Source organism: Amphiura filiformis, chromosome 19, assembly GCF_039555335.1.
Source record: "Amphiura filiformis chromosome 19, Afil_fr2py, whole genome shotgun sequence".
Taxonomy (NCBI): Eukaryota; Metazoa; Echinodermata; class Ophiuroidea; order Amphilepidida; family Amphiuridae; genus Amphiura; species Amphiura filiformis.
Window position 1 is genome coordinate 32,765,894 of NC_092646.1, and position 20,339 is coordinate 32,786,232.

General features: G+C 35.7%; 1 protein-coding gene across 2 annotated transcripts; it reads right to left on the bottom strand.

The window, feature by feature from the left end:
* Positions 1-194: 194 nt before the first annotated feature.
* On the bottom strand, positions 195-6,637 carry LOC140141192 (growth hormone secretagogue receptor type 1-like). Of its 2 annotated transcripts, XM_072162988.1 has the most exons (3): positions 6,383-6,637; positions 5,730-5,748; positions 195-2,886 (listed from the first exon to the last, which is right to left on the bottom strand). In XM_072162988.1, exon 3 carries the CDS (start codon positions 2,831-2,833, stop codon positions 1,625-1,627), a length of 1,209 nt encoding a protein of 402 aa, XP_072019089.1. In that variant the 5' UTR covers positions 2,834-2,886; positions 5,730-5,748; positions 6,383-6,637; the 3' UTR covers positions 195-1,624. The 2 variants fall into 2 exon arrangements, with proteins under 2 accessions (XP_072019089.1, XP_072019090.1); XM_072162989.1 differs by lacking the exon at positions 5,730-5,748 and having other exon boundaries at positions 6,419-6,637.
* Positions 6,638-20,339: the final 13,702 nt, after the last annotated feature.

A 20,339-nucleotide genomic window follows, 5' to 3' on the forward strand; every position in this document is an offset into this window, starting at 1 on the left:
CAACATGAAAGGTCAACATTTTCAATTGATCGTCGGCTTTTCCTCCCAGCTACATACACTTTAAAATATATCATTAGATTTATAAAATTTACTTCGAGGACTGTTCTTATATCAAAAATGTGAAAAATATCAAATTTTAATAATTAAGAAATTAAAATTATTTGATATCAGAAAGACATTCTTTGTATTCAGAATGCAATTCGATATGTCTGATGTGCTCTCATGTCCCACAAAAAATACTGTCGAAACTCTCAAAACGCTCATTCCAGATCCCTTAAATAATACATAAATATAACTTTACAAGATTTTTGTTTTTGAACAAGAACCAATTGCATTTCATTATTGTGTAGGGGTCCACTTTTTTGGTACACCCTGTAGTTAGTAATAAAATTAGAAATAAAATTGAGTCATTTTGCATCATAGCTTGGATTTGACAGAACTTGGCCACTAACATTGTATGGCATGTTGTTGGCTTTGTAAACTAAGAACATGGTTAGGTAATAAAATATTCGTCCCACATCAATGAGAAAATCGTCCGGGTTACGTGTCATAGTTTTCTCAAAATCACAGTTTTAATTTTAACGATCACGTTTAATTGTCTGCTTGCAACAGGGTTAACACAATTTATAGTCCGATGTGTGGGTCAAATGATCGAAATTATTTCCTCTTTCCCATTGGTTTCTATGGTGCAGCAACTTACCGAAAGACGCGGGGAAGCAATGTCCAAAATTCACTATTTTTTGTCCTTAACCATTCACAAGAAACGGTCAAATGTAGCGGGCAAAATTTGGCTCAACACATCGTGTGGTCAGTAACCCTGGTTGTCTATGTCAAAGGACTTGTGCTTCGACATTGGTAATTGGAAGTGAAAAATAGTGAAATTAAAACCAATTAATAAAACAATGAGATATAACCCCGAGTTTCTCACGGTGGTTTGGAAATCCGTCAGTTACAATATAAGTTTACTAAGCCAACTGCTGAAATCCAAAATATGATGAAAAATATGCCTACTCGGGAAATTTACTTTTATACAATATGTATCTATATACAACTTGAAAAAGAAAAATGTTATCGGACATTAAAGAATAACATCAGGCAACATTTGTCCCAGAGCTAACGCATGCGTAGGAGATATTGGCCAATTTATATTTCTCCGAACTAAAAACAAAAATGTTTGAAAAGACTTTTGTTAGACATATTTCATTGTGTATATAGCAATGTATGTTTTATCAATTATCAAGCTTATGTTAACTGAGGGGAGGGGAAGGGAAAAAGCCATATTCCACATTGTATTTTAAAAATCTACGCAAGCTCTGAGACCTACTATGTTTTGGCCTAAACGACACGAAGTTTAACTTATTAACATAACACAGTATTTATTGTCTTAATCTCTAAGCAAACACTTGATTATCTAGAAAGGTGTTGCTGATATAATTAAAAGAAGATATATTTTTTCGTTTTGCCACTTTGATCACGAAATGAATAAAACATTAATTATCACCGATTTACCATATCCAGGATATGATATGCATGTCCACACATGACAAGACAAAAACAAGTACATGATTATAAGCTAAAATGCAATATTCACAAGATGACTCTTAACACAGACACAATGATTATTCTATGTTTTTGTTGAAACGGTCGGAACAGCCGCCTTATGGTCAACACTAGTTGGTTGTTTTCTTTCCTTTCGAGTACACCCAAAAGCTTTCCGGTAAGCTTGTCTGTATCGCGAATTGCTAAGTCCATATATAACAGGATTGAGTGCGGAATTGATGAACCGAAGACAAGTTCCGTAAAATTCCAAGTTCCGAATTGCAGTGGCCTCTTTAGTGCCACGTAGATGCCAGGTAACGGTCCACATGAACTTGACGAAAGTGTTAATTTCATATGGGATCATCAAGGTAAAGAATATGACCCCATTGATGATTAACATCTTTGCTACCTGATTTTGTACGCGTTGCAGTTCACGTTGTCTTTCCTGGTTTTCTTCACCACCAACACTGCGCTTACCGAGACGCCTTATGATACAGCAGTACAATACAATGTTAAGACACAAGTTAGCAATAAAGAATGCTGATTGCATCCATTCACTTACGGCCTCCCAAACTGGGCTCAATGGACCGCAAACGGTTCGGTCATCTCCGATATAAACATATGCCATCTCTTTAAGCCCAGGTGGCCAAAGAAAGCACCATGAACTTGATTTTACAGTGTTCAAACAACCTAAAGTACCCATGATAACAGCAACTATCCAGGTGACTGCGGTAACCGTTATTGTGTATCTCTTGCCACTAACCATACGGTGCTTCAGCGGATGACAGACTGCCATGTATCGTTCAAATTCCACAAGAGTGATCATGCAGACTGATCCGTAAAATGTTAGTTTTATCGACAAATTAAACGATATACATTGCGCATTTGTATAGTATGGGTGGTTCAGTAACAAGCCGGTATTACTTTTCCAAGTTCTAAGTAAGTCAACAGCAGATGCGATTAGAAACATTGTATCTGCAACGGCCAGGTTCCCCAAATAAACATTAGTCACTGTTCGCATGTCACGCACTCGAGCTAACACAAAAAGAAAAGACAAGTTCATCAGGATCCCCAAAAGCGCAACAAGCGGAGACAAGTAAAATTTCAGAACATAATTATGTTGCTTATAGAATGCGTCCAATAATTCTTCGGGTGGAAAATGGTAGTAGTTCATCGGGATGGCCTTCCCCGCTATACACATTTCGTAACATGATGTATTACGCCATAGTTCGTCATCATTAAAGCATATGTTCAGTTCGTTCGTAGTAAATGTAGTCATTGACGTGGTTTCCATTGCGACAGACAGAAGTACCTTATGAGCAGAAATTATGCCTTCCCTGGTATGAGCTTATCACAAAGAGTGAGGTGATCCAGTGTGGGTTTAATAATAAAAGCAATATTCAAGCAGGAGTAAATGATATTTTATTGTACGCAGGCGCGATGAATACAATTTATATTAATGGTAACGATTTAATAAAGACGTGATTGTAAACATGCAAAATGAATTGTGAACAAAAAAACTTTGATGCAAAGTATCAGTAGAGGGCGCTAACTATGTGCTAACATGGTATCAACCTATATGGGCAGGGGTTATTTTAACGTGTCTCTTGGCACGTTCGTGCAGTGAGATTAGAAATCCGTGCAGTGAGAATTTCAAACCGACAAATGACCAAGAATTAAAAAAAAAAGTTCCTTCACAAAGTAAAACTGATGGAGTCGGAAAAAATACATAGTTTATGTAGTCTATAATATAATACATAAGAATGAAAAAATCCATGCTGTGTTTGGAAACACAGCACTCAAACACAGCACTATAATATAAAACATAAGAATGAAAAAAATATCATGCTATGTTTGCAAACACAGCATTCAAACACATCACTATAATAATATAAAACATAAGAATGAAAAAATTGCATGCCGTGTTTGCAAACACAGCACTCAAACACAGCACTATGATAAAAAAACATGAGAATGAAACAATTCCCTGCTGTGTTTGCAAACACTTAAACACAGCACTATAACATAAAACATACGAATAAAAAATTCCCTGCTGTGTTTGCAAACAAAGCACCCAAACACAGCACTATATAATATAAAACATAAGAATGAAAACATTGCCTGCTGTGTTTGGAAGTACTCAAACACAGCACTATAATATAAAACATGTGAATGAAAAAAATCCGTGCTGTGTTTGTAAACAAAGCACTTAAACAAAACACTATAATAGAAAACATAAGAATGAAAAAATTGCCTGCTGTGTTTGGAAACACAGCTCTCAAACACAGCACTGTGATATTACACATAAGAACTACCAAAATCCGTGCTTTGCTTGCAAACACAACACTCAAACACAGCACTATAATATAAAACATATGAATGAAAAAATTGCCTGCTGTGTTTGGAAACACAACTCTCAAACACAGCATAATAATATAAAACATAAAGATGAAAAAAATTGCTTACTGTGTTTGGAAACACTGCACTCAAACACAGCACTATAATATAAAACATGAGAATGAAAAAAATCCCTGCTGTGTTTGCAAACAAAGTACTCAAACACAGCACTATAATATAAAAGATGAGAATGAAAAAACTGCCTACAGTTTTTGGAAACACATCACTCAAACACAGCACTAGTCTATAATATAAAACATAAGAATGAAAAAATCCATGCTGTGTTTGCAAACACAGCACTCAAACACAGCACTATAATATAAAACATAAGAATGAAAAAAATGTCATGCTATGTTTGCAAACACAGCATTCAAACACATGAGAATGAAAAAACTGCCTACTGTTTTTGGAAACACATCACTCAAACACAGCACTAGTCTATAATATAAAACATAAGAATGAAAAAATCCATGCTGTGTTTGCAAACACAGCACTCAAACACAGCACTATAATATAAAACATAAGAATGCAAAAAAATGTCATGCTATGTTTGCAAACACAGCATTCAAACACATCACTATAATAATATAAAACATAAGAATGAAAAAATTGCATGCCGTGTTTGCAAACACAACACTCAAACACAGCACTATGATAAAAAAACATGAGAATGAAACAATTCCCTGCTGTGTTTGCAAACACTTAAACACAGCACTATAACATAAAACATACGATTAAAAAAATCCGTGTTTTGTTTGCAAACACAGCACTCAAACACGGCACTATAATATAAAGCATAAGAATGAAAAATGAAAAAATTTTGCAAACAAAGCACCCAAACACAGCACTATATAATATAAAACATAAGAATGAAAACATTGCCTGCTGTGTTTGGAAGTACTCAAACACAGCACTATAATATAAAACATGTGAATGAAAAAAATCCGTGCTGTGTTTGTAAACAAAGCACTTAAACAAAACACTATAATAGGAAACATAAGAATGAAAAAATTGCCTGCTGTGTTTGGAAACACAGCTCTCAAACACAGCACTGTGATATTACACATAAGAATTACAAAAATCCCTGCTTTGCTTGCAAACACAACACTCAAACACAGCACTATAATATAAAACATAAGAGTGAAAAAAATTCCGTGCTTTGTTTGCAAAAACAGCACTATCAAATAAAACATAAGAATGAAAAAAAAAAAAGCCATGCTGTGTTTGCAAACACAGCACTCAAACACAGCACTATAATATAAAACATAAGAATGAAAAACTTCCCTGCTGTGTTTGCAAACAAATCACTTAAACACAGCACTGTAATATAAAACATAAGAATGAAAAAAATGCCTGCTGTGTTTGGAAACACAACACTCAAACACAACACTATAATGTAACACATAAGAATTAAAAAAATCCGTGCTGCGTTTGCAAACACAGCACTCAAACACAGCACTATAATAGAAAACATAAGAATGAAAAAAAGATGCCTGCTGTGTTTGAAAACACAGCACTCAAGCACAGCACTATAATATAAAACATAAGAATGAAAAAAATCCATGCTGTGTTTGCAAACAAAGCACTCAAACACAGCACTATAATATAAAATACAAGAATGAAAAAATTCCCTGCTGTGTTTGCAAACAAAGCACTCAAACACAGCACTATAATCATGATACTACAAAACATAAGAATAAGAATAAGAATGAAAAATTTGCCTGCGGTGTTTGGAAACACAGCACTCAAACACAGCACTATAATATGAAACATAAGAATGAAAAAATCCATACCTTGTTTGCAAACACAGCACTATAATATAAAACATAAGAATGAAAAAAATTCCATTCTGTGTTTGCAAATACAGCACCCAAACACAACACTTTAATATAAAACATAAGAATAAAAAAAATTATAGATGGCTGAAAACAAAGTGGGGGCCATGCTCCCTTATATTTTTTTCATGTTTCTCGTATCATGTTTGACAAGATAAGGTCTTGCTTTTCATTTATTTCGCCCCCTTATGTTTTGCTTTGTTTTATTTTTAATTAATTAGTTTTGTAGCGGGCATGCTCCCTTATATTTTTATCATGTTCCTTGTATCATGAATGAGAAGCTAAGGTCTTGCTTTTTAATTATTTCGCCCCTATATGTTTGTCTTTATTTTATTTTTAATTTAACCCTTTAGCACGGGGAGTAGAAATTAAGCTTTATACAGTATAGAACCGGACTAACTTAGTGAGGCACGTAAACACACAATCATATAAATAAAACATACACGAGGATATGCACATACCCCGGCACATACCCGGGTGGACCCCGTTCCAGTAACTGTAACTCGGTATCTTTAATTAACATCATGACATTAGCTGACATTATCCAGTAAATGTCAGTATGTTGAAGGATAGGACCGAAGGCATGCAGGCAGGTCTACGGGTGCACATACCTCGCTATACTAGTATACAATGTAGATACAATATACCTCTTCTAGTTCATAGTACTATCAATACATGTAGGACTACTAAGTAGAGCACTATCCAAACTTCGTGAATCTGAAACGTATCGTAATCCATAATCTGAAGTTCTGAAACGTATCGTAGCAGGTTTGTGAAAATATTTCGAATGGTGGAGGCACATAGTCCAGAGGCATCGTAGATTAAAAACGTTACGCGGGTGGGAACCGTGGGATGGTTTGACGTGATGGTCGTCACACGCTTATGGCAAGCCATTGGGGTCATAACGTGCAGGTACCTACGCGCAGCTTAAAGCTACGTGCAGCTATTTGACCAATCAAAATCGTCAATATTAATCACGTGATTGGGTCGTTAGCTGCGCGTAGTATAGTGCTAGCTATCCTCTTTCACAATTATTATCTTGTAATTAATTTCCGGAATTAGAAACGAGAAGGTCAAATCACAGCATGTGCCAAAAACATGTTGCTAATGTCTGGCTAAAATGATACACAAAGCATATTTATTATCATGAGTGTTCCCAAGTTTACACCGTGTTTAATGGCATACTTTATATCCGGGCTGTATAAAGCAGTGCATGCGTTTCTGAAGGTCAAACAACAACCACTATGATGCAAAGCACTGATTAAAGACATTGCCACTGTAGCCCGTAGTTTAATTGTGTTAATATAGACAGAGTCATTCTGTTCAGATATTTCTTAGCACCTATATATACCATTTTATTGCTTATATTCTTGAGAAATTTTCACTTACAAAAAACGTAACATTTGTGACAGAGGAAAGATAGCACTAAAAGTGTTTGCAAGTTTACCATGTGTCTTGTGGTCACTGCATAAAGCAGTGCAGGGGATCTGAAGGTCAAACAACAACTACTACTGATGTAAAGTGTTGTGTAAAGATATTGCTCGTGTGGACAGAGTAAACTAGAACAATCATCATGCTTTTCAAATATTACATAGCACCTATACCATTTCATTGCTGATATACTACAGATATTTTCACTTACAAAAATTAACAACGTAATATTTGTCACAGAGGATAAATTACACTATGCCACGCGCAGGTAAAGACCCAGCCATGTGATTAAATTTTCGATTTTGATTGGTCAAACGGCTGTACGTAGCTTTAAATAAGCTGCGCGTACCTACCTGCACGCTATGACCACAATGGCTTGCCGTACACGCTCCGAATCCGATGAGGGCGACATCAGCTGTGTTTTAGTGCTGTGTTCGTAATCGCGTAAATACAGCAATTTTTTCTGTCCCTAAATAGCTCTAAATCGTGCAGCACATGACTTTCAAGGTCTATACATTTTATGTAGCTATTTGGTTAGGTCAGAAAAAAATGTCACGTGACAAAATAATGAGAATGGATGTCTTACGAGCCGTTTGGTTTATATTGTAATATTCTTAATCGTGTGACCAATCGCGTAAAATATTTTAGAAACAACATTAAGGGGTCTGGAATGAGCGTTTCGAGCGTTTCGACAGTATTTTTTGTGGGACATTAGAGCACATCAGACATATCGAATTGCATTCTGAATACGAAGAATGTCCTTCTGATATCAAACAATTTTGATTTTTGAAATTCACGATATAATACAAATTTTATGACAAATTATTAAAATTTGATATTTTTCACATTTTGAAATATAACAGTCCTCGAAATAAATTTTATAAATCTAATGACATATTCTTAAAGTGTATGTAGCTGGGAGGAAAAGCCGACGATCAATTGAAAATTTTGACCTTTCATCCTTTCATATTGAAGATATGGATTTTTTCCCCAAAAGACCTAATTATTTTTTGGTATTTGGGGAAAAAAAATCCATATCTTCAATACGAAAGGTCAAAAGTTTCAATTGATCGTCGGCTTTTCATCCCACCTACATACACTTTAAGTATAAATCAACAGATTTATAAAGTTTACTTCAAGTACTGTTAAATATCAAAAATATCAATTTTTAATGATTTGCCATAAAATGTGTATTAAATTGCGATTTTCAAAAAATCAAAATTATTTGATATCAGAATGACATTCTTCGTATTCAAAATGCAATTCGATATGTCTGATGTGTTCTAATGTCCCACAATAAATACTGTCCAAACGTTCATACCCCACCCCTTAAGGTTACACTATTTTTTGCGTATAGTATAGTATAGACTATAGAGGGCCGAGCTAGAGGATTCACTTCATCAACATAAAAAGCTTCATACACTTTAAATACATATCATTAGATTTATAAAGTTTACCACCAGGATGGCTAAATATTAAAAATTTAATAAATATATAAAATATAAATATCAAATTTTAATAATATGTATTATATCGCGAATTTCAAAAAATCTAAATTATTTGATATCAGAAGGATATTCTTCGTATTCAGAATGCAATTCGATATGTCTGATGGGCTCTCATGATACTATAAAAACGTTCATACTCAAGCCCTTAAGGTATAATAGTTAATTCAGTGACCGTATCCAGACTACATGCATATGATCTTCAGACAATAAATCAAAAATAACAAATTTTAATAATTTACATTAAATTTGTATTATATCGCGAATTTCAAAAAATAAAAATATATTTGATATCAGAAGATCAGAAGGACATTTTTTGTATCAAGAATGCAATTCGATATGTCTGATGTGCTCTCATATCCCATAAAAAATACTGTGCAAACGTTGATATCCGATTCCTTAACCCTGTTATATCCTCACTTCTACACTAGTACTTCTACGGCGAATACTCTGTAGAACTTACAAGATCTTACAATACAAGCGTATTGTCCACTTCAACACAGTGGCGTAGCTGCACCCCTGGCAAAAATTGCCTATTTGGGCGCCCGCGCCCTAGTGCAAGGGGAAAAGAGGAAAAAGGAGGGGGAGAGAGGAAAAAAGAGAGGAAAGAGAGGGGGAGAGGCGGGGAAGAGAGATGGGGAATCCATACGATATGTAATACCATACGATTATTTGTACTCAATAAGCCTGGCAAAAATTGTCTATTTGGGCCCCGACCCCCTAGTACAGGGTAAAAAGAGAAAGAATGGAGAGACAGAGAGAGGAAAAAGAGGGGGAAAGGGGGGGGGGGGGGGAAGGGAAAAAGAAAGGGGGAATCCATATGATAATATGTAGTTTCATACGATTATTATCAATATACTCGACAATATACGTGACTTCTTGAAGACAAAGAAAGCTTTTGTAATGATAATTGCACAAAAGCACCTATAGTAGCAGTATATTGACTAATAAAAATAAAACGATAAAAGGGTCAACCCAAAAAGAAAAGTCGAAAAAGGTGGTCAAGAAGGCTGTGTACGACATGTTTCTTGTATTGTATGCCCCAACCGAAAATTATTAGTCATTTACCATTGAGCTAATGTATTTCAAACTTATGGCCGAATTTACCATTAGACCAGATCGGTCCGAGCCCAGGCTCTAAAATTGCCTAATGTATGTTACCCAAAACTTCCGAAATATGGTAACATTGCAAAATTAAGCGCGCTTACATTTACCTTCATTTTGGGCTAAAATTGTCTGAAATTGGACATTTTTAACGCCCTTCGCGCGCACTTTAGCCAGGATATTAGTAAGAATTATGACCAAAATTCATTTCTATTAAGACCAAAATTAATTAGTAATAAAAAAGCAAATTTTTCTTGTGGAGCGCCCAATTTCTCTGAAAAAGTAAAACCCAGTTTACCATATTCCCTCTTGGGTCACTGTATTGCAAAATTTAAACTTATTTTTCTTTGATATTTTTACTCTGAAAGTACACTTTCTTTTCGATGCGCCGCTGCTTCAACAATAACCTTCGCCTACTAATTAGTCAATAATTAGTCATTTAATTTGCAATCACTTAGTAATTCATGTGAATTACTAATTAAATTACGATAAATCACGACGTTATAAACTCACCATAGGCCACGAAAAACGAAACACTCTTTTACTGGTCCGACCAACCAAAATTCTACAAGAATCGGGTAACAAATTTTTCCTGTGCAAATGAATGCCGACCTAAATTTCGGAAATGTCAGGAGCAAGATTTGTTTTTTTGGGGGGTTTACAAAAATTGCGATATATTTACAGATTTTGGTGATTTTTGGGGTCATTTGTAAAAAAAAAGACCCGGCCGACCGACCCTACTTGAAAGAACAGGGTTATTTTTCGTCGTGTTAAAGTCATGTAATTTCTTAATTATTGTGAAATGCAATTACTGTTCTTTTAGCATTACAAATACATTGCACTGACCCATAATTTTCAGGAAGCAGTTTTTCTATGGCCAAATTTCATCAGAAAAAGAATCTGTCAAAAAATATTTCACCAGATGAAGTCTTAGGTCGGTTTTTGGCGAAAATTCAAAATGGCCGCCAAAATAGGCGTTTTTTAGGGATTTTACCACTATTAGTATAGTTTTAGGCCAAAAGCACCAAGTAATATGTCTTTCTATATGTTGAGGCCGCTGATTCCATATCTGCCATTAATATAATGGCCATATGAATATCTAGATGGCTAAAATTCAAAATGGCCGCCAAAATAGGTGTTTTTTCAAGGTTTTTGAGGCTGCTAATTCCAAATCTACCATTTCTATAATGGCAAAATGAATATTTAGGTTAGATAATGGTAACAATTCAAAATGACCGCCAAAATTACCTTTTTAAAAAAAGACTTTCTGCGGACAGTGAGCCATTTATATTGATATATTGAGTAATGTGTCTTTTTAGGTGTTTTCATTTCGCAGACTATGAATCTCTACTCTATTAAGCGATATGATTAATAGTGGCAATAATCACCTCAGATAATACATTTTATAATGGTACATGAGGCACCATTATGTTAAATGTACCGCACCAAGGCATTTGTTTTTTATATTATTGGTAAGCACGACTGTATATGGTGTCGATTGTGTCATTTCAGCTTCATAACAGCTCACCATATAGCAGCGGAAAAGCAAACATGAAGCCATAATATTGCTAAAGTGTTGCTGGATCACCGGGAAGATCAGCTCCACAGCGAGGAATGCAAGTTCAAGTTTTTCGCTAATCTAAGAAATGGATCCTTTGTGATCGGTAGAATGATATTTGAGTGTCCAAGGGCTAAAAAAGACAATGAACAATATAAGCAACTGGTGCCAGCCAAATTGAGGCAAGTGAAATGACAGAGGACTGGATCAAGAAGAGTGTCTGATGACAGCATAATCTCTGAGCAAAAGAATCCTCGCTGACTATGACCAATTCAAATCTCTACTCAAAAATCTGAAGATTGGTTTGATAAAGTCGGGCAATTAGGATTATGAACGAAAATACTTAGGACATACGTGTAAAAACAAATACCTACCAAAAGAAACAGAAGCAGAATTTGATGTCAAAATGACTATAGAGGACGAAATGTACATGGACAATTGTATCGGGGAATACTTTTTACAAAGCTACTTTCAATGCTACTGTTTCCAACTCATGGATCCGAATGAATGAACAAGGAGCATCCAAAACCGAATCGGCTGAAAGAGCTAGAGAAAAATGCGAGAATCAGAAAGAGAGAGAGAGAGAGAGGAAGGTGTTGCTAAGAGAATGCAGATGTAAGCCTTGAATTTTCGACATAGCCAGTGGTCATTGTATTTCTCACTACGCTAAGCCTAGACCCATCGACCATCCCAGCAAACACAAGACGTTTTCGACATCATTCGCAAAAGGTTATAAAAGGTTGTCAGAAAACGTTTAAATGTCGGGTTATATAAAGGGTATATTAAGAGTATAAACGTTTTCATAACCTTAAAAAACATTTTTTGATAATCTACTGGTCAGCAAACAAATATGTTTTACAGAAAACGTTTAAATATCGGGTTATATAAAGGGTATAAAAACGTTTTAATAATATTCCAAAAACATACTTGAAAACTTGATACAAAACATTCTAAAATATTTTGCGAAAAATGTTTGCCCAAAATATTTTCAATAACGTTTTAAAAACGTTTTCATGACCTTTATATAACCCGACATTTAAATGTTATTAAAAGGTTTTGAAAAAAAAACATTTTAAGAACATTTCTCTGGTTGCTGGGTTTAAATATTTTAACATAATGTTATTTTAGTATTGACACAATATTTGGCAAAAATGTTTGCAAAAATAGTTTACAATAACATTTTTTGAAAACATTTAGAAATATTGTCGTGGTGTGTTTTCATACAAAACGTTTTAAAACGTTATCATGACCTTTATATAACCCGACATTTTAATGTTATTAAAACGTTTTTACCTAAACCAAAAGCCAAAATATAACTTATTTAAAACGTTTTTGTGTTTGCTGGGATGTGGTCACTCACCTATCATGTCGTTGAGCTTGTGACCAGCAGCTTTTGTGTATCGTTAAGTTCTGCGGTGACAACATTGTCCCCTCTATCGAGCGAGTGTTGGAGATTGAGATAATGTCCTCCAAGTTGCGGTTCATGGCTCAGCGACTTGGAAATACATGTGTTAGGTCTCCATTTGACCTCCGTTGTTTGGAAGTGGAAGCACTATCAGCTCTGTTTGGCTCAGGCTCTGCATCATCACTGTCAATAAAGTGTCACTTGGAAAATCAACATTTTCTTGTTCCCAACCGCTGACCAAAGACAATGTCTACTGTGTGAAATATGATGCCTGCTAGATCATCCAGACTGATGGTAGGCGTGACCATCTATCTGGATTTTATTTACTAGAGCTTAACAGAACTCGGAGTACTTAATGGCATGCTTCTTGTAGTCTAATTGCTAGTGTATAGGCATTCAAAGTGCTCAACTCTGACAAAATATTGAAGTCATGGTATACCAACTTGTTTATTGGGTTCAAGGCATCCTGCATCTGCAGGCTCTTAGCAACACTTTTTTGAACCAATCCTCTGTTAGTTCACTTGTCACAATTTGGCTGACATTGATTATTTGCGAATATTGGCTACTGTCTCTTTGACACTGAAATATCACTCTACCGATCACAATTGAAGCATCCATTTCTTAAATTAGCGATAGACTGGAACTTGCATTCCTCATCTACCCGCTAACCCAGCAAGACTTTAGCGATATTGTGGCTTCGTGTTTGTTTTTCAGCTGCTATGGTGCACCTGAAATTACACAATTGACATACAGTTGTGCGTACTAAAAACCTTGGTGTAGTACATTTGTCATAATGGTGCCTCTTGTACCATTATGAATATATTATCCAAGGTCAGATATTGCCAAAATGATTAATCATATTTGATTATTATCGAGTAGAGATTCATAGTCTGCGACATTAAAACACCTAAAAAGACATATTTTTATTACTCAATATAAATGGGTCCCTATCAGCAAATTCTTTAAAAAAGGTGATCTTGGCGGCCATTTTAAATTTTTGCCATATTTTGATCGAGATATTCATATGGCCATTATATTAATGGCAGATATGGAATCAGCGGCCTCAAAAACATATAGAAAGACATATTACTTGGTGCTTTTGGCCTAAAACTATACAAAAAGTGGCGTAATCTTGAAAAAACACCTATTTTGGCGGTCATTTTGATTTTTAGCCATCTACATATTCATATGGCCATTATATTAATGACAGATATGGAATCATCGGCCTCAAAAACATATAGAAAGACATATTACTTGGTGCTTTTGGCCTAATACTTTACAGAAAGTGGCAACATCTTGAAAAAACACCTATTTTGGCGGCCATTTTGAATTTTCGCCAAAACCCGACCTAAGACTTCATCTGGTGAAATTTTTTTGACAGATTCTTTTTCCTGATGCAATATGGCCATAGAAAAACCGGTTCCTGTGTAAGTTTGCAGAAAAAAGTCCTTGTTTGCCCACCCCTAATTATATATTGCATATTTAATACAACCAAGACCAGGGTTAAACTATGGTACTGAATAGCGATAAATTAGCTCTGTAAGAGGGTAGACAGGGCACGAAGTAAAATGAAATGAATTTGGTAATGTGTGGAAGGGAAGTTTTATCATTTCTTTCTTTACGTGGAAGTTTTATCGTTTATTGAATTTGCTGTAGGCACACTTTTATTAAACCAATGGACAACTTTCCAATTGATAGAATTTGACGAATTGAGGCAAATTGGAAAAGCACTGAATTTTTAGACACTGGTCCAATTAAATTTATATCTTTTCAGGTTGATCGAATTTATTATCAATTTTTTATTGAACGAGTGAGATTTTTTTTCTTATATTTTATTAAATCTATATTAAAAACAAGACATGTTTGAATTATAGGTAATATATATTAAAAATAAAATACAGAAAGGTTTTTTTTTAATATAATATACAGTAAGCAAAAAAATTATGGTAGGAGTTGTGTTCACCCCTGTATATCCTGAATAAAGACAAATGTGTCAAAATTGAAACAAGCAGCCGATGTCTGTATTCTTAAGCTCTCATTCATTTTGTTGAAATTAGTTTAGAATTAAAGAAACGTTGACCCAAAACCTAATGAAGATATGAAATAAAAAAATTGCACTTTTGTGTTCTAATCAATGAAAGCACGACGCTAGTTTTTCGTGCTAATCAATGAAACACGGCGCTAGTTCTCTTGTTCTCGAACGTTTTGTGTACAAATCAATAGGGCGTGCAATGTGGCAAACTGCAACTTTTACAATAGTATCTTCCTTGGGTTTTTGGACCGTCGTGTCTTTATTTTATGAACAATTTCAACGAATGAGGTCTTAAATTCGAGCTAAAAGATGCAGCTATTTGCTGTTGGTTCCAGTTATAACATATCTGTCTTTGTTTAGGATATATATGGTGTGAACGTAACTGGTACCTTAATTATTTGGCTTACTGTATATCATGTGACCATTTTATTATTATGTGAAAACACCGATGTTGCTCTTTTTTAAAGATTTTGAGAGTACATTAGGCCAAAAAAAGGTTTGCTTGTCTTCGTCTGGCCGACCGTTTCGGCAGTCCCGATCGTAAAAACAAAAAGGTCATTTTGATACAGCATGTATAGTACAAGTCTTGAACACTTTCGTCTTACATGTAGCTACGTATAGTTCGGACACACACTTCAGGGAGCATTTAGCTACAATAAACTGACGATTTTAATAATGATGGTAGGCTTATTTATAATTCACACAAGAAAGATATGTTTACACTTGCAAAAGGCCCATAATATTTTTAATATTTCCACGTATTGGCCGCTCGTTAGCTGCGCTCACACAGCCTCCAACCATTTTTAAATTCAAGATCATATCTTTAAAAATCAAATAACTTCCGGGTTTTTTTGCAAACGATAGATAAAAGATGTGGCATTTACATAATGCAAGCACTAACTGAGGCTGTTTAAAACACACTTCGAGATTGCATTACATTATTTTGTTGGGGCCCACTTTTTGGTACACCCTGTAGTTAGTAATTAAGTTAGAAATGGATCGTTTTGCATCGTAGTTTGAATTTCACAGAACTTGGCCCGTAACATTTTAGGGCATGTTTTTGGCTCTGCAAACTAATAAAATAGCTTAGTTAGGCAATCAAAGATTCGTCCCACATCCATGAGAAAATCGTCCAGGTTATGTGTCATAGTTTTCTCAAAATCGCAGTTTTAAATTTAACGATCACGTTTAATTTTTCTGCTTTGCAACAGGGTTGACACAATTTATAGTCCGATGTATGGGTCAAATGATCGAAAATTGTTTCTCTTTCCTATTAGTTTATATGGTGCAGCAACTTACCGAAAGTCGCACTGAACCAATGTCCAAAATTCACTCATTTTTTGTCCTTATCCATTCACGAGAAACGGTCAAAAGTCGCCGGAAATTTTTGGCTGTGTTCAGTAACCCTACCTGTCTATGTCAAAGGACATATGCTTCGACATTGGCAGTTGGAAGCTAAAAATAGTGAAATTAAAATAATTGACAAGGCAATACATTGACTTAGGAAGATTTTTAACATGGGGGAGGCTAACCTAAACAAATTGGTCACCCATTTTCCCCGGTATCTGGTCACATTTTTTGAAAATTTCATCTGGAACACTGAAAGCCAAACTAGAGTCAAGTGACTCTCTAAGTGGAGTAAACTAGCACTGACTCTCAAAAGGAGTCAACTGATTGTCACAGGAGAGTCAGTTGACTCTACTTGTGGAGTCAATTGACTCTACATTCAGAGTCGTCGACGGAGTCATGAAATTTATGACTCTTCAAGAGAGTCAGACCCTGTAATAATTTGGCACTTGACACCATGGAATGTATATTCTCCCATTCCTAAGGGAAGGTCGTTCAGCCTGTATTTTTGTTTGTTTTATTTCTTCTTTAACTTGGGACACTCAATCAGTTGAAAACACAATTAATCATCTGTTCTTCCTTGAGGCCCAGGGAAAACTATTTACTCAAAGTGAAGTCTCCTATTCTGGTAGGTATACTATGAAGTTTTATCTTGATGTAGGCTACATTTTGTGCTACTTCCGAACTGTCGGAGTGACCCTGTAATGGAGTCTGGGTTACTCTAGCAGAGTCCAGCCACTACACGACTCTATGTCTAAAATGACTCCATATTGGGAGTCAAATGTCTCCTGTGTAGAGTCATCAACGGTGACTCTTCCGCGGAGTCAGGAAATTTAAGACTCTTCAAGGGAGTCAGATGACTCCCAATATGGAGTCATTTTAGACATAGAGTCGCAGAGTGCTGGACTCTGCTTTCTTTTGGAGTCACCCTGACTCCAGTTTGGCTTTCAGTGAATTATTGGCGGCTGAGTTGGTGGGGGGACTAATCCCCGCAAGCCCCTCGTTTCCTAAGCCTATGCAATAATACATAACCCCGTACGAGTTTCTCATGGTGGTTTGGAAATCCTTCAGTTTTCTACCATTTAAGCCAACAACAGCTTGCCCTACAAACATGCTCGTGGGCCTGTTGAAATCCAAAATATGATGAAAAATATGTCTACTATAAAAACTAGGGTTAAACTTAAGTCTATTTTAAAACCATCTGCTAAGAGCCGTGTACCTTCTCGAGCAATTTACTTTTATACAATATTTTATTTACAACTTGAAAAAAAAAATCTTATCGGACATTAAAGAATTAGGCAACATTAATTGTCCCAGAGCTAACGCATGCATTCAGTTTCCAGTGCGCATTTAGGAAAAATTGGCCAATTATTATTATGTATTCCCCCACTATATTTAAAACAAAAATGTTTGAAAAGACATTTTTAGAAATATTTCATTGTGTGTATAGCAATGTAAGTTTTAAAAGTTTTGAGCTTAATTATCAAGCTTATGTTAACTGATGGGGAGAGGAAGGTAAAAGCCATAATTCCACATTGTATTTAAAAATCTACGCAAGCTCTGAGACTTACTATTTTCTGGCCTAAACGACACGAAGTTTAACTTATTAACAAAACAGTATTTATTGTCTTAAACTCTAAGCCTAAAATTGAATAACTATAAAGGTGCTACTGATATAAATAAAAGAAGATTTATTTTTTCGTGATATACATGTTCACAATGATTATTCTATATATTGTTCGTTGAAACGGTCGGAACAGCCGCCTTATTGTCAGCACTAGTTGGCTGTTTTCTTTCTTTTCGAGCACACCCAAAAGCTTTCCGGTAAGCCTGTCTGTATCGCGAATTGCTAAGTCCATATATAAGAGGATTGAGTGCGGAATTGATGAACCGAAGACAAGTTCCGTAAAATTCCAAGTTCCGAATTGCAGTGGCCTCTCCATTTCCACGCAAATGCCAGGTAACGGTCCATATGAACTCTACAAAAGTGCTAATTTCATATGGGACCATCAAGATGAAGAATACGGTCCCGTTGATGATTAACATCTTGGCCACCTGGTTTTGTATGCGTTGCAGTTCACGCTGTCTTTCCTGGTTTCCTTCGCCACCAACATTACGCTTACCGAGACGCCTTATGATACTGCAGTACAATAAAATGTTAAGACACAAGTTAGCAGCAAAGAATACTGATTGCATCCCATGACTTACGGCCCACCAAATTGGGCTCAATGCATTGCAAACGGTTCGGTCATCTCCGATATAAACATATGCCATCTCCTTAAGCCCAGGTGGCCAAAGAAAGCAATATGAATTTGATCTTACAGTTTTCAAACAACCTAAAGTACCCATGATAACAGCGACTAACCAGGTAATGACGGTAACCTTTATTGTGTATCTCTTACCACTTACCATACGGTGCTTCAGCGGATGACAGATTGCCATGTATCGTTCAAATGCCACAAGTGTGATCATGCAGACCGATCCGTAAAATGTTAGTTTTATCGACAAATTAAACGATATACATTGCGCATTTGTATAGTATGGGTGGTTCAGTAACAAGCCGGTATTACTTTGCCAAGTCTTAAGTAAGTCAACAGCAGACGCGACGAGAAACATTGTATCTGCAACGGCCAGGTTTCCCAAGTAAACGTTAGTCACTGTTCGCATGTCACGCACTCGAGCTAACACAAAAAGAAAAGTCAAATTCATCATAATCCCCAAAAGCGCAACAAGCGGAGACAAGTAGAATTTCATGATATAGTTATGTTGCTTATAGAATGCGTTCAGGAAAAATTCGGGCGGAAAATGGTAGTAGTTTATCATGAAGGACTTCCCCGCTAAACCCATCTCGTAACATGATGTATTACGCCATAGGTCGTCATAATTAAAGCCAATGTTAGGTTGGTTCGTAGTAAATGATGCCATGGACGTGGTTTCCATTGCGATTCAAGTGACGGACAGAAGTATGAGCAGAGAATACAGTATGTCTTCCCTGGTATGAGCTTATCACAAAGAGTGAGGTGATCCAGTGCGGGTTTAATAATAAAAGCAACATTCAAGCGGGAGCAATGATATTTTATTGTACGCAGGCGCGAAATTTAGAATTCATATTGTAGCCATGCCAAATGAAAAGTGTATGATAATCAAGAAGTAAAAAGTAAAAAAAAAAGATTCAATAAGGCACTGGAGATATATTGGTTCGCTTTTTTCACTAGGATCCACAACATGCTCATCTATCAGGACAAAGTTCTTTAACCCCAATACATTTGTACATTCATTGAATGACCTTTGAAAATGTGGGTACTAAAACTCATACCCTGCAACTTGAGGTCAAATTTTGCACTGTGATTGTTTAATTGAGGTTGTTGAACTATGCCATTGGGATGAGGCTATTGTGGTCCATAGTGTTTGTCGAGCATCGATGCTTGGTCGATATTTATGAAACATCAATCAATTGACTCGTTCACTGTGAAAATTAAAATAAAATTGTCCAATTAATTCTAATTAATTAGGCGATAGTTCATTAATAACAAGTATTGACTAGCAGTCAAATTAGCTCAATCGATAAAGCGTTTGACTATGATGCGAGAGATTGTGGGTTCGAACCCTTGCGGCGGTTTAGTACGGTCTCGTGGAAAAATTGAGATAGCTTGAATTCCCCTGAACATTGTCCCGTTGTAACCCGTACGAAACTCAGGGAGCTGATCCTGGTTGCGAAGGTAAGTTGTAGATTGTCTCGGGTGTGCGCCGTTGAAGCTGCAAAGTCCCTGTGTTGTTGTTAAAGAGAAAACAACACATCTGGATTTATTTATAAAAGTGTTACATAAAGTGATATCATTGCCCTTCGGTAAAAAAGAGTTATGGTAATTAACAAGTATGTTTTAGCAAAAAAATAAATAAAATATACATGTATAAACAAAAGGTGCTAATGTAATGCTTTTAGTATAGTAAATTGTGGTAATCTTAATCTTAATCTTCAAAGTATCTGAAATCCGTATTTGCCTAGCAGAAAGACAAGTGTGAAGAAGCAAAACTTTTAATGATTCCAGCATCCGTCAAATTTTTAACAATAATCTCCTAGAGCTAAAAACATAAGCACTATAATTATGAGTAAAATTTGTTTTGTCGTGTTTATTGTGGTTGTCTTCCAAAATCTCAAACAGACACTGAAGTATTTCTACATATT